General features: G+C 43.4%; 1 protein-coding gene and 1 non-coding gene across 2 annotated transcripts; one reads left to right on the forward strand and one right to left on the reverse strand.

Moving 5' to 3' along the window:
- Nucleotides 1–743: 743 nt before the first annotated feature.
- On the forward strand, nucleotides 744–13,567 carry LOC115049324 (junction-mediating and -regulatory protein-like). Its single transcript, XM_029511427.1, has 10 exons — nucleotides 744–2,089; nucleotides 4,352–4,525; nucleotides 7,932–8,082; nucleotides 8,665–8,834; nucleotides 8,925–9,090; nucleotides 9,210–9,379; nucleotides 9,712–9,786; nucleotides 9,871–9,966; nucleotides 10,058–10,607; nucleotides 10,711–13,567. Exons 1-10 carry the CDS (start codon nucleotides 1,298–1,300, stop codon nucleotides 11,010–11,012), a joined length of 2,646 nt encoding a protein of 881 aa, XP_029367287.1. The 5' UTR covers nucleotides 744–1,297; the 3' UTR covers nucleotides 11,013–13,567.
- On the reverse strand, nucleotides 6,160–6,231 carry trnaq-cug (transfer RNA glutamine (anticodon CUG)). Its single transcript has one exon. It is a non-coding gene; the product is annotated as a tRNA-Gln (tRNA).
- Nucleotides 13,568–13,589: the final 22 nt, after the last annotated feature.

The following is a 13,589-nucleotide window of genomic DNA, read 5'->3' on the forward strand; positions in this document are numbered from 1 at the left end:
ATACAACTAAGGGCAACAGGTCAGTTTGAAATCCAGACCACTGGGGTGAGCTCCAAGCCTTTGAAGTCTACCAAGAAGGCCAGGGAAGTGTCTCAAAATGTCTTTTATTTTCCAAAATGTGAAAGAACGTATGCACCAATTGCCATTCTTATGCACTGGTGGATCATGTGCTGTGCTCATTGCTGGAGGAAAAAAAAAAAGAACAATAACACAAAACCATTTTGCAATCTTGGGGGAAATTTAAGGCCAGGTTCCCTTAAGATTAGGCTTTCAGAGAACCCCAAAGATTTCTGACTGTGACATGTACAAATTTATCAAGCCCAGAAAGGACTTTGTGTGTGTGTGTGTGTGTGTGTGTGTGTTTTAAATACACTGCTGTTGATGCTGCAGCCCCTGCCTGCAGATCATCCCACACAGATCAGGCCCAGACGTCTGCACGTCCTTACGTGCCCCGCTCAAACAGACTCTAATGTTGCCTTCATGGCACACAGGAAAAGGCAAATTTGATCTGCTCTCAATGCCGTTTCACAAGAATGCACCTCAACTGTACTATCGCACGCTTTAATAATAAAAACAATGGGCAGTGTTTCATAGACTGTAGATAAATTGAACGTCAATGGCAGTGATTTTCAAAAACACATTTTATTATCTGAAACATATCGGTCGTTGTCGAGTTTGACTCGTTTTGAATGTGTCGTCAAACGTTGCAGCGTTAAAATCAACACAATTTCCCACAACGCCTGAAAGCAGCACCATTATTTCGCGATGGAAGTGTCTTCGGGGAGCCGATGAAGAAAACACGGTAAGGGCAGGAGTTAGGAGACGGTCTCGGTGTTAACCTTTCTGACAGCGCCATCATACCAAGCCCTCTGTGTGTCGCTCATTGTGGCCGTGTTTCTCGTCCGGACGATGTGCGCCGCCTCTCTCGGTCCCGGCGGTCCCTCCGCGGTGAGACCGGCGGGCTGGCGTCGACTCACCGAGCATAACGGGGCGCAGCTGCCGGGCGGTAAACACACGGTCGCATGATGCTCCGGGCCGGAGACGAGCTGACGGGGGGGCTGAGATAGACAGGTCCGGTCCCGGTGTGGGAGGCAGGTGGGCCAGAGATGGGACATGACGCCGCGCTGCTCCGGATGAGCGAAGCAGGGTAAGATTTGGGCCAAAATATCTGCGCAGAGGAAACTGAGCTCAGGAAAAAAAAAACAAAAAAAAACAGGCTCTCTCACGCGCCCCCGCGACGCGCACCGTGCACGCGCAGGGTGGTTTGTTATTATTTTGGGTCCATCACTTTGCAGAGATGTCTTTCACTATGGAGGATAATCTGGAGTCCGGCTGGGTGGCTGTTCGTCCCAATGCGTTTGAGGAGAAGGAGAAACATAAATTCGTCTTTATCGTGGCCTGGAATGAGGTGGAAGGTAAATTTGCCATAACGTGTCACAACCGGACGGTGCAGAGGAGAAGCTTTGGTCGGGACCCGCTGGCTGAGGGGACGAGTCTGGATGGGGACAGAACAAAATGGCCCGAAAGTCCAGTCGGAGATCAAGTGTCCAGGAGCCCCGGCAAAGGAGCCAGGGAGGCTGCGGTGAAGAGCAGCGGCCAGAAGAAGTCCGGGATCGCAACCAGACCGAGTCCTGTCAAAATACAGCCTGTGGTTAGTCCTGATACCGAGGTGGGACAGGTGTCCTCTGCTGTGGACAGCTTGGACCTGGAGGAGCTGGACAGTCTGAGCAGGGAGGACTGCAGCTGGGCCGGACTCTTCTCCTTCCAGGACCTGCGGGCAGTCCACCAGCAGCTGTGCTCGGTCAACTCGGACCTGGAGCCGTGTCTGCCGGCCTTTCCGGAGGAACCAGCCGGGATGTGGACGGTGCTCTTCGGCCCGGCGGAGGTGTCTGAGGCCGAGATGGATGAACTGTGCTACAGCCTGCAGGTGTACCTGGGCCATGCGCTCGATACGTGCGGATGGAAGATCCTCTCGCAGGTCCTGTTCACGGAGAGCGACGACCCGGACGAGTACTACGAGAGTCTGAGTGAACTGAGGCAGTCCGGGTACGAGGAGGCGCTCCACCGTGCATCCAAACATCTGCAAGAGGTGAGAGTTTCTGTGGTTCTCCCACAGCATCCCCATGATTAGGCAGATTTCCTGTTGACACATTCTCTAACCTACATTCACACAGTGGTACATCTGCAGCACACTGGCTTTTTAATGTGCACATCAGGACAGGATCCCAGTACAAGCACTGGGTGTGGGAGTGCTCACTAACTGGGCTACTGCTGAAGCTGGACAGGTATTTCATTCATTCATGGTTGATGGGATTTTCTCATATGTGCAAAAATGACAGGGACACTTTGATTATCTGGGAATGTTTAAGATTCCAGCAATTGTCAATGAAAAATGACTCACAGCCTGGTTAGGTAAATGTACTGAGGTTTATAGTTTAACCTTTTTGTATTGGTATTTAAGAAATGCCTTTGGTAATGCAGATTTTTAGGAGGGAATGCCACGAAGGTAACTTTGGGCATGAGAAGGACTGAGGTCTCAGAGAAAAAAGGTCAAAACAAGTGATAGGAGAAACAAAGTACGCATCAACCTAACCCCCATAAACATGTCAGGTCATCATCTGTGCTCACCGACTAGTGTCAGGACTTTAGATGCAGATGGTTGATGAAGGACATTCAATGTCTGTTCTTACATGAAATTGTGTTAAATATACATTAAGTATCAACTTTGAGTTTTTCAGTGATATTGAACTGTTAGTTTAATATCCTAAGACAGATTCCTCCCTTTCTTTTTTGTCAAGTACTGTAAATATCATTCTCTCTTTCCGTTGTAGCACTTTCCTTAGTAAGAAAAAAAAAAATCCTCATATGAAGAACAAACACTTTAATAATCTGGATATATTTGTTCTTGTTGCTGCAATGTTTATAGTTTGCTAAACCATTCGGTTTCATGTCTCAAAGAAATACAGTATTGTGAGAACATGACAATGCATGCTCAAGTGATGTGCAACATGGTGTGTTGACTGATTTTTTTCATAGTGTGCTTATCATGCAGAACTTAATCATACAAACACATGTGGCAGTAAATATGGGTTCTACATGCATTTTATGCATTAAGTTGTTAGTCTGGAGTGCGTCTTGCGGTTGGAGTATTGACATTTCTGTACAACACTTGAAAACATAACCAAACTCTCGCATGAGTGTTTAAATGATCAGTTTTGTTACATCTTCGACTTGACACAGTAGGTAGACATGATCCAGACACCATGAGCGCTCCAGGCCTGTTCATCTCACATACCAGCAGCAGCAGTGGCTGATTAACTGCTTTCAAATGACCAGACACCATATTGATGCCCGCTGGCTCTTGTCTCACCTATAAATGGTAGGGGGGTAATGAATTGTTGACTAGTGACATCAGAGTGGAAGAAGTCCTTTGAGAGAGCAGGTGAGAGAGAGCATTAAAAGTAAAAGAGTGGACAGAACTACATCCATTTACAGAGATGTGTTTACAGGATTTTCTGGCTCAGGCGTTTCCTCTCTGCTCTCCTTTTGGCAGGGAAAAGAGGCCACGAGCAGCATAGGAGAATCACCCACGTCATTCCACATAGTCTGTCCCACACCCACTACCACTTGCACACTTTGGAAATACACACACTTTCAGTCAGAATAAATTATTATATAAAAGCAGCCTCAGGAAGTGTTTGTTGCCTTACTATCCTTCCTGAGCAAAAACTACATCAAACACTTGTCTTGAATCCGTCTGAAGAAGAAGCTACGGAATTTTTTAGGTTTTTTTTTTTTTTTTTTTTTTTCTGTTTTTTATCACAGTCTCTGCTCTTCTGACTGCAGTGACAATTCTACACAATTCATTTTAACACAGTTGCAGTTTGTTGTTTTGTAGGATCTCTGTCTCTCTCTCTCACACACACACACGCACAGGTATGCACACACACATTGATTTTCCTGCTCCATTTGAGGCATGAGTTAATGGCTATTTCTGTGCTTGCTGGTAGCCGACAGGATTGTTCAGTCTGGCAAAAACGGTTTGTGTATTGATCATATTCCCAACAGCAGCAGAAAGGACTCTGCTCACTAAATGTACTCAGATACACTGCCGTTATTTACTGTTGCACAGAGCATCTCTGTAGTCCAACAGGAGTCTGGGTTTCCAGTCAGTGGTGAGTGAAACTAAAAGATTATTTTTAATAGTATAGTATATTTAGTTTACTTCTCCTTACTTAACCTGCGTTATCTGCCTTATCTGTGACACTCATGTGCATATATCTGTTTGGTTTTTTGAAAGCTGTTTGTTTGTTGACTCTAATTAAAGTTGCTCCTTGTTTATTCACTGCAGCTGATGGAGAAGCACAAGAGCATGGACAGTATGGTGGAGCTGTTGGAGCTGTATGATGAAGAAGACCAGGCCTATGGAGGCCTGTTGGAGGCCTCGACACAGCTGTACCAGTATCTGCTGCAGCCTTTCAGAGACATGAGGGAATTAGCTATGCTGCGCAGACAGCAAATCAAGGTAACAGAGTCTGCTTCATATGGACACACACTGTTAGGGGAATTTATAGCTTAACAACTAGATGTATAATCTTGAGCAGAGTTTGAAAATGGCGCAGGGTATTGATGTTGTTCAGCTAGGATGAGAAATAAACAAAGACAAACATCATTTTTGATTGATTGATTTATTTATGTGAACCATGCAGGACTTCAGTGGTTATTAAGATGCTATGCCTTACAAGTATACATGACAAACTGGCCTTTGAGGTGCTGGGTCTCGCTTCAGTGATGTTTGTATGTATTCTTATGTCTCTTAAAATAGGTTCTGCACTTTGTGAGTGAGTTGCAAAATGAATTATCCTAAATCCTGCTAAAATTGCCCATGGTTCGTAAGGTGTTGATAGTATCTAATTGCAGAGAGAAAATAGCGACTGGTAAACAAATAAATGGTGGAAAGGCTCTGTTCAATTGCAGTGCTGATGGCATATTTATATTTAGCTCACTGACTCACACACAGAACACTAATAACAAAAAAGACTTCAGTATCACATTACCACCTAACATCTGTCCTCAGAAAAACATATAGCTTTTTCTGGTCTTATTCTTTTCCACAGCATTTGAAACACTTGGGATGTGACAGGCGGGGGGGTTGAGTGGCATGCTGTGGGCTGGAATGGAACACCACAGAGCTCGAATTTCTTGAAGTCTCAGGGAGACATGAATAAGTCATGTTGTGTGGAATCCTATAGGTTTATTGCAGGTACAGGTTGATGGTAACATACTGGGATCAGCAGTAAAGGGAAAGATTGCCAGTGAAATTAAAGAGCTCTTTACTTTAGGTGTGGCTGAATAAATTTTCTCAGCTGAGTGTCCTCTGGGGAGGTGAGAACCTCCAGCGTCAGCTAAAGACAATAATGCAAGCACAGTGTAATATGTTTGATTTAGCTTAGTGAGATCTTTTTCCAACAAAGTTTAATTTGATTCCATTAAAATTTCATCCACTGGTGAATTTTGAAAGTGAAAAACCAATTAGATAAAATCAAATCACATGAAATAATTTTAGCATGACTTGTGAAACAATGTCCATCTCATCACTTTTTATAATGCAAAGTAATGTTTTAGACCCAGCTGGTACTGAAACCTTGCCCTCCTCACTCATGGCCCAGAAAAGTATGACTAGATTTATAAAAAGCAAATGGAAAAATCTGATTATATCCCTGAATTTCATGTAAGTAATTGTAACTTCTTTTTTTTTTTTAAGACAGTGACAAATGACAGGACATCGCGATGAGATAAATATCTTGTGGTTGGATTTGGGTATTTATGCCCATCTTTTTGTCAGTGTTTATTCCTTATCTGGTTTACTGGATGTTACAACATATCCTTTATTTTGAGCTTGTCCTGCGTAGAAAGTAGTAATTAGAGGGCTGCAGAAATAAAACCTGCATTCTGTACATACCCAGGAAACTATTTCCAGCTTGGGACCACAACATTTGTAATTAGGAAAAGTATCAGATCATATTACTACTTCAGTTGTTGGCTGTTTTACACAAAGCAGACACTTCCTTCCTGTTCCTCTGCTATCATGCTCTTCCATTTGTCATACCTCTGAGGTCTTGCCAAAGCATTTTTGCATACAAAAACTGCAATAACATTAGGTCCCACCGAGATTTGAACTCGGATCGCTGGATTCAGAGTCCAGAGTGCTAACCATTACACCATGGAACCTCTGTGTGTGGGGGATGGGGAGAAGCAGAGCCGGTGTCGGGGTTAAACCTCATCTTCCGGGTCTATTTATAGCCTTGAGTGTCTGAAGATCTTCTTCTGAATTCACTTAGTTGACAGTTGATAGTTTTTCTTTTTCCATTTATTTTTGCTGCCACGGTTTCAAACTCCACACCTTAATTAGGACATCAAGGACATCAACACTTTGAGGCAGTTTATCTCATGTTTATCTCATTTTGTCCTCAAGTTAACAAAAAGATATGTCTGGACGGTTTTAATGCTGCATGTTTTAACTGAAAGGAAACAACAGAAGAGTATTATTTGATTTTCTTACACTAGGTTGGAGTATAAGTTCATTTCTGAACTTATACTAGGATTGGAATTGATCCGTAATAAGCATTAGATCAACAATGCTGATAGCTATATAATCACGCATTTTTCGGTTACATTATTTTTAAATGCAATATTTAAACCTAAAAATTCATTATACTAATTAGCTGCAGGGATTGAGATTCTGTCAGAACTGAGTTAGCATATTTAGCAAGAAGGTAAACACAGAAATTGTTATGTAAATGGAAGCTTTCAGTTAAAATAAGACAAGTAAATGGAAGTAAATCCAAGCTGTAAAGCGACATAATGTATAAGACATGCAAAACGCAAAAACCCAGGAGATTCAAGAATGATCCCTTGGTGACTAACTGATGGAAATTGCAGTTGTAAATGATACTGGTGCACTGTTGGCCATTGCAGTGTGAGCTGAAGAGCAGCAGGGTTACTTAAGGTCATACTCTCTGAGGCACCAAAACCCTTTCTGCTCACTCTCCTTCCTCTGTGCTGCATAGACATTTCTTGTTTTCTTCGTGGATATTCTGTTGTTAATTTTCTGTATTTTTGACTTGAATTAAATGTTTTCCAGTTGGTTGATCAAAGATCAATTTTGTGTGTGTACAGTTATGGAGACACAGCTCTTGTATTCCCAATGTGATCCTTAACGTTGTTAAAATGTTTCTATAGTAAAAAAAATGTCAATTATGCTGGCATATTATCTACAAATGTCATTTTACACACAGTGATGACGCTTTTGTAAGTTAGTTGAAATTGGATGTTATTGTTCACTTAATGTCTGCAAAAGATCTGGCTCGACGGACTGAAGAATTTGTTTCCTCAGGTGTATGAATATGTTTGAATGCTTCAATGTGGGGGGACGTAGCTCCCTCTTCAGGTCACCAATGAGACAGAGCAGAGAAGTTACAGTCACCTGGGATCGAGCTGAACTGCCCTCATGTCTGTCAGTATTGTCAGGCGAAGCATTTCTACCACTGTTTCTTCTCCTGCTTTTTGTCACGTCCATTCGCTCTTGCCACTAAGGGGCAGCGATGTGTCACAAGTGCAATCTCTGAATCTAAAAACAGGAGCAAAGCACTGTTTTCTTTTTGATGTGGACTTTAATGAATGTGTCTATAGATTCCTGGCATTAGCAAGACTACATTGTTTGTTGTCATGCTTTATTGTATTAATCAGCTCATATGAAACTATTTAAATCCCTCATTCTCCAGCTCAATTTTTAATATCAGTGTAGCCACTGCTGAATTCAAGGGTTTATTTTTAAATGAACCTTGTATCACTAACCAACAACCCCTCACTGAAGCCTTTCTTTGTAACATTATACAATATAATATAATATATTGATCCTTTCTCAACAGATTTCCATGGAGAATGACTACTTGGGCCCAAGGCGGATTGAAGCTTTGAAAAAGGAAGACTCAGACTGGCAGAAGAAAGCTCAGGAGGCGGTCCTCAACATCCAAGAGTTTACTGTAAAATACTTTGAGATCACTGCCAGAGCCCAGAAAGGTACAATAGGCTGTCACTGTCACTGCCAATGTGAGGTCAATAAAGCAGCGTCACAATGACTTTGAATATTCACACACACAGTGGCAGCATTGGCCGACTATTGACCTGTGTGTGGTTTTGATTGCTGGCGCTAATGTTATTTTGTTTTAATGAGACAGCTGTGCTTTCATAGGGACAGAAGGAAACAAGGACAAGCTATTGATTGAACAGCTTTGCCAGCAGATCGCCTGTTGGCAGGGTTCCTCCACAATGGGTGCTTGTTCATCCCAGCTCTTCTCCAAAACTTATTGGTCTATTTGTTATCTGACAGTTATTAGATCAAAAGACAGGTGAATGAATGCTAACTGGAATTTGAGAGAAATAAGTTGTAATTTGCAAATTTCCCCAATAGATGTCTCTCTACACATTATGGTACTAAACTTTTCCTCCTGCAATGTGTAGTCATCACCTTAAATTGTGAATTAAAGGGCAAAGAAGAGAAAGTAAGACTGTTTTTGTGACTCAGAATACATAACATTTAACTGAGTGAAAGTTTCACTCAGATAAACGTACATTGTGTTTCATTTCTTTGTCCGTGTGTAGGGGTGTATGAACGCATGAAGGTGGACCAGCGCAAGTTTGGTAAATCTTCATGGACAGCAGCAGTGGAGCGCATGGAGAGGCTGCGCTACTCTGTTGCCAAGGAGACTCTACAGCTCCAGAGAGCAAGGGAGATCTGTCTGGAGCAACGAAAACACACACTTCGAGAGGAGGTGTGTTGGTGACACTGAACAGCACACAAGACGCACGGGCACAGACATACACACACTCACAGATAGCTGTCCCTTGTCTTGGCCCCTTAGATGCAGGACCTGTGCAGCAGTGAGGATGCAATTGCCCTGCTGGACCACATGGAGACCCAGTACTATGAACTGCAGCTCCAGCTGTATGACATCCAGGCAGACATACTACAGTGTGAAGAACTGCTCCTCACCGCTCAGCTGGACAGCATTCGCAGACAGATGACAGGTATGACCTTAATTTACCTGAATTACTAATGTTCACATCACAGGTGGGTAGTATCTTTCATAGAAATGGAAGGGTCTATATATGAATCCACACAAGCCTTCAAATGTATGTGCTTTCAGAGCGTCAGGATGAAGTGGTGTACTATGACACCTTTGAAAGTGCAGATGATATTACAGAGGATGATACTGCAGAGAGGGAAGAGCTGCACAGACTTCAGGTCAGTGCTCGACAGCTGGAGGCAAGAAGGGGGCGCATCACTGCCAAGCGCTCCTATCTGAGGAACAAGAAGGTGTGTATCCTTCACTCACCTCTGTACAATGTTAATGAATACAGTTTTATTATGTGTGCTTCTACAGCGATTCATATCTAGAATTGCGATTGGATTAAGATGTAAGAGTACACAAATAGAATATAAATAGTAGCTGGTAAGGATGTAATCAACAAACTGTAAAATGGAAAAACTTGCTCCAACCGATGTCCTGTAATTGTTTAAAAAATCATACTTGATTTTAATCAAATTATCACACTGCAAGGATTAAAACAATTGCAACATTATTTGTTTAATCATATAATGGTCTGTTAATCAATGCATTAATATGTTTTTGATCTGCCCTTCTGCAGGAGATCTGCGTATCCAACCACACTCAGAAACAGCTGAAACGTCAAAGCATCCACAAAGACTCAATGTCTCCCCAGGTATGAAACGTGGGTGGTTTTTTTAAAACAATGATATAACTACTTAGAAGAATCATCAGCAACTGTCTCCTCTAAATTATCCAGCTGAAAAATGAAGAAGAGGAAGATGAGGAGAGAAAGATCAGCAGAGTAAGTCAGGAAAGACAGAGAACTCTGGACAGACTACGCACTTTCAAACAGGTACGTGTCCTCTTATTATCTGTAAGAAACAGAACATGTTACATCCTCTTCTTAGCGAGTGACTCCTGATTGTCTCTGTGTCTTTCTCCAGCGGTACCCAGGTCAGGTGATTCTGAAATCTACACGACTGCGCTCGGCCCACACCAGAAGAAGAGAGCAAGGAAGGAGCATGACGATGAGTACAGTGAGTGAGAGGGAGGAGGGTGTAGACTCTGTTTGTGTCCAGACTCAGGATTACCAGCCACTGTGTCTCAGCACCAGCGTGCAGACGGACCCGAGTCCCAGCTCCACTCTCACCACTCAGCCCGTCACAGCTCTCACAGCATCCCTTCCTCCACTGCCTGTGCCCAGTCCTGCAGACTCTTCCTGCTCCCCCTGCTCCTTCTCCTCGCTGCTTGCATCCCCTATCTCCCCTCCTCCTCCACCACCTCCTCCACCTCCCCCACCCACAAGGGAGGATGTGTCGCCTTCAGATAGCCCGGGGCGACATGGGCAGAAGGCTGATTGGAAGAGTGCAGCAGAGGATCTTTCTCTCTCTCCACTTGGCCCATTCATCCCTCGCTTCTTTGATAGCAGCCAACTGCTGAGTGCCCGGAAAAAGCTGAAGAAGACTCCAGAGTTTGATGCCCACAGCAGAAGAGGTACTGGGACCATGCAGCACAGTGAAGTTTCTCAGGGCAGTTATGTTGTCAAGTTACAGTAGCCATTCACAGCCTGTATTCTTCTCCCTCTTCCTGCATACAGTTAGCTCACCCATGGACGAAGTGCTGGCCTCACTGAAGAGAGGCAGCTTCCACTTGAGGAAGGTTGAACAGCGGTCCCTGCCTCCTGCCAAGGACGATGATCCTAACAGCATCCTGGCTCAGATTCGCAAGGGTGTCAAATTGAGGCGTGTCTCCCATGAAGAGAAAAAAGACCAGGGATGGGGGGCCTCCGCCGACCCCCTGACCAGGAGCATTCATGAGGCCCTGCGCCGCATCAAGGAGGCTTCACCGGAGTCCGACTCTGATGATGACGGTCTGGCTGGCCCTGACTGGGACAGCTAAAACTGAAGGCTTGCGTGCAACTCATAATTCCCACACAAATGCCTGCACCCTCTGGCACTGCACTGTACTGTACTGCAATGTAGAGAGCTGCGCTGTACTGTAAACACACACACACACACACTCATGAAGCTACTCAGTTACTCACAAGCAACTACGACGAGTCACACATGTACTGAGTGACATAACCAGGACTCATACTGAAAATCACCAACTCACCAAATGCTCCAAAGGACTGTGGTCAACTTGTTCATTTGTTTTTCACACTGCATTTACCTTTGTGGAGGATATGATTTGATGTTTAATTTTTACCGTGTCTCATTGTTGTTTTATTCCTGTAATCAGACTGTAACAACGCCATGTTTACTGTTTATTTTTATCAATTGTACTGTTGAAAAGCTTGACACTGGCTCTCTGGGGCCACATCAATATTCAGAGACAGCACAATGCCCATTTTACACCAACACACTGCACTGACAGCTAGTAGTGAAACAGAAAAAAATAAAATAAAATAAAAACCTCCCCCCAAAAAAATCATTTGTGATCCACCACATTTGGGGCCATGAGAGAGACTGAAAAACTCTTAGATTACAAAGATCACACATACATCTTGGACTGGGAACACTGGAGTAACCATCCAGATCTGAAACCATTAATCACATCGAGCATCATCTCTCTCTGTTTTTGATCAGCTTGTGTATTAAAACTCAGCCACACTGTGCTGCACAGCTGGTTTTCCTGTCAAAAGTGTTGGTGTGGTGGTGTCAGACAGTATAAAGACCACCGCCTGTCTAATCTGACGCTGTACATATACTTTCAATCCTTTAGTGTCCCACAACAGATTCATACCCCTCCCCCGCTTTTGTCCTCGTCTCTGGGTGAGGAAATATGTATCGACCCATCTGTTCGACTGCAGCATATGACCAGGGTGGTGGGAGGTTCACAGTCACTATAGGTTTATCCTTTGCTGCCAAATCCAGTCAACTGGAGTAGTAAGGATGGAGGACAGAGGAAGGGTCATTGGCAGAGCAGAGAGGGATTCTGTTAGTGAAGTGCAGGCTGTTTTGAATGCCAGAAAGTCTTTGTAAAGTAGGGCCACACTTGGTCAGTGATTCCCAAACTTTGTGTGTGGGATAGTCATGGCTGAGCTGTGAAACGCCTGTTGGAATGATGGATGGCATGTGGGAAGCTGGATTCTCTGAATACTGTGGGGAGTCACTGTGGGCTGAGGAGGAGGCAGTCGTGATTGATGTGGTTTCTCCTGCCATCTTATTCACTTTTTCTCCTTTCCTCTGCCGCGCCTTTCCTCATTTCTTTCTCTGCACTCAGTGGGCAGGACCACACAGTGGGAGGCCGGTTACTCACTGTGCTGCAAGTATTTCCAAACAGGCGCAAGCACACGTGGACTCAATCACTGAACTCACAGCCAACATGTGCAGAAACATTTTAGTGACAAAGTGAAGCCACAACTTCTACTTGCACCTTCTTTTCTTTTCTTTTTTTTTTTTAATGGTCTCAGCACTTTCATGATGCGTAAACACTCATTATTCTTTGTTGTTTGTTTGTTTATAACTAGTGAAATATTATATCTGTGGTAGCTTAGTAAGTTTAAAAGCACTGAACGTGTGGGATTGGACCTAACAAGTAGTGATTGAGAACAGCACAAGAGCACAAGAAATCACAAAAGCGTTTGTTAACAAGAATTTGTGCTTCGGTTGAGAGCCATTTGCAGTTTAATGACAAGGCAACAGAGAAGGCATGGACCTTTGTTTGTGTATGTATGTGATAAAGTTTAAAAAGAACTCCGTGCTATAGAAGGTTTATTATTTTTCCTAGCAGAGCAATTCTGAGGCACTTTTACATGTCGTCTCTCACCGTAACCACTCAGTTCTTCCATGGCACCCTCGTCATGTAGCATGCGACAGAGATCCGACCCATACAGGTCTGACTTAATATCACTAGAACAGGTCAGGGAAAGTTTCCCAGCTGTTGATGACACTTTATGTTGCTCCACTAAAAACTGACCAAACCATTTGCTGAAAACATTTGGGAAACTGGACTTAGAATCTGACACCTTTGCCATGAACCAATTGACAAACCTGAGAATCGTGCTGACCTTTATCCATAAATAACTTCTAACCCAGCTTCTTTGTCAGGTAAATGTGATTTTGCACTGCATTTCATTGCTTCTTCTGCCTCCTGGTTTTTCCAAAGTATTTCCAGCCAAGCTGTTCTGTGACGTGTTTGCTTTTAACCTTTCCTGTGTAGACCTGGTACTAACACCGGCTGATTAATATGACCCCCAGCTTGAATAATCAGTCACTTCAGAAGGGCAATATCGATATAGAAAAATACGAAAAAAGGAAGAAACAACTTAATGGGTGATGATGAGTTCTGATTAATTTCCTAAAATAATGGATTGCAGATTGCAGTTGTTTTTACACAGTAGTGTAATGACATACTGTTCCAAGAATATACCCTTTGCCTTTCATTTTACCATTTCATTTATTCACTTCTGTTTTTTACGACCTTGACCCTGCATTTGAATAAAATCTTGTGAAGCAAATTCTGAAATTGTCT

Source organism: Echeneis naucrates, chromosome 9, assembly GCF_900963305.1.
Source record: "Echeneis naucrates chromosome 9, fEcheNa1.1, whole genome shotgun sequence".
Classification (NCBI taxonomy): domain Eukaryota; kingdom Metazoa; phylum Chordata; class Actinopteri; order Carangiformes; family Echeneidae; genus Echeneis; species Echeneis naucrates.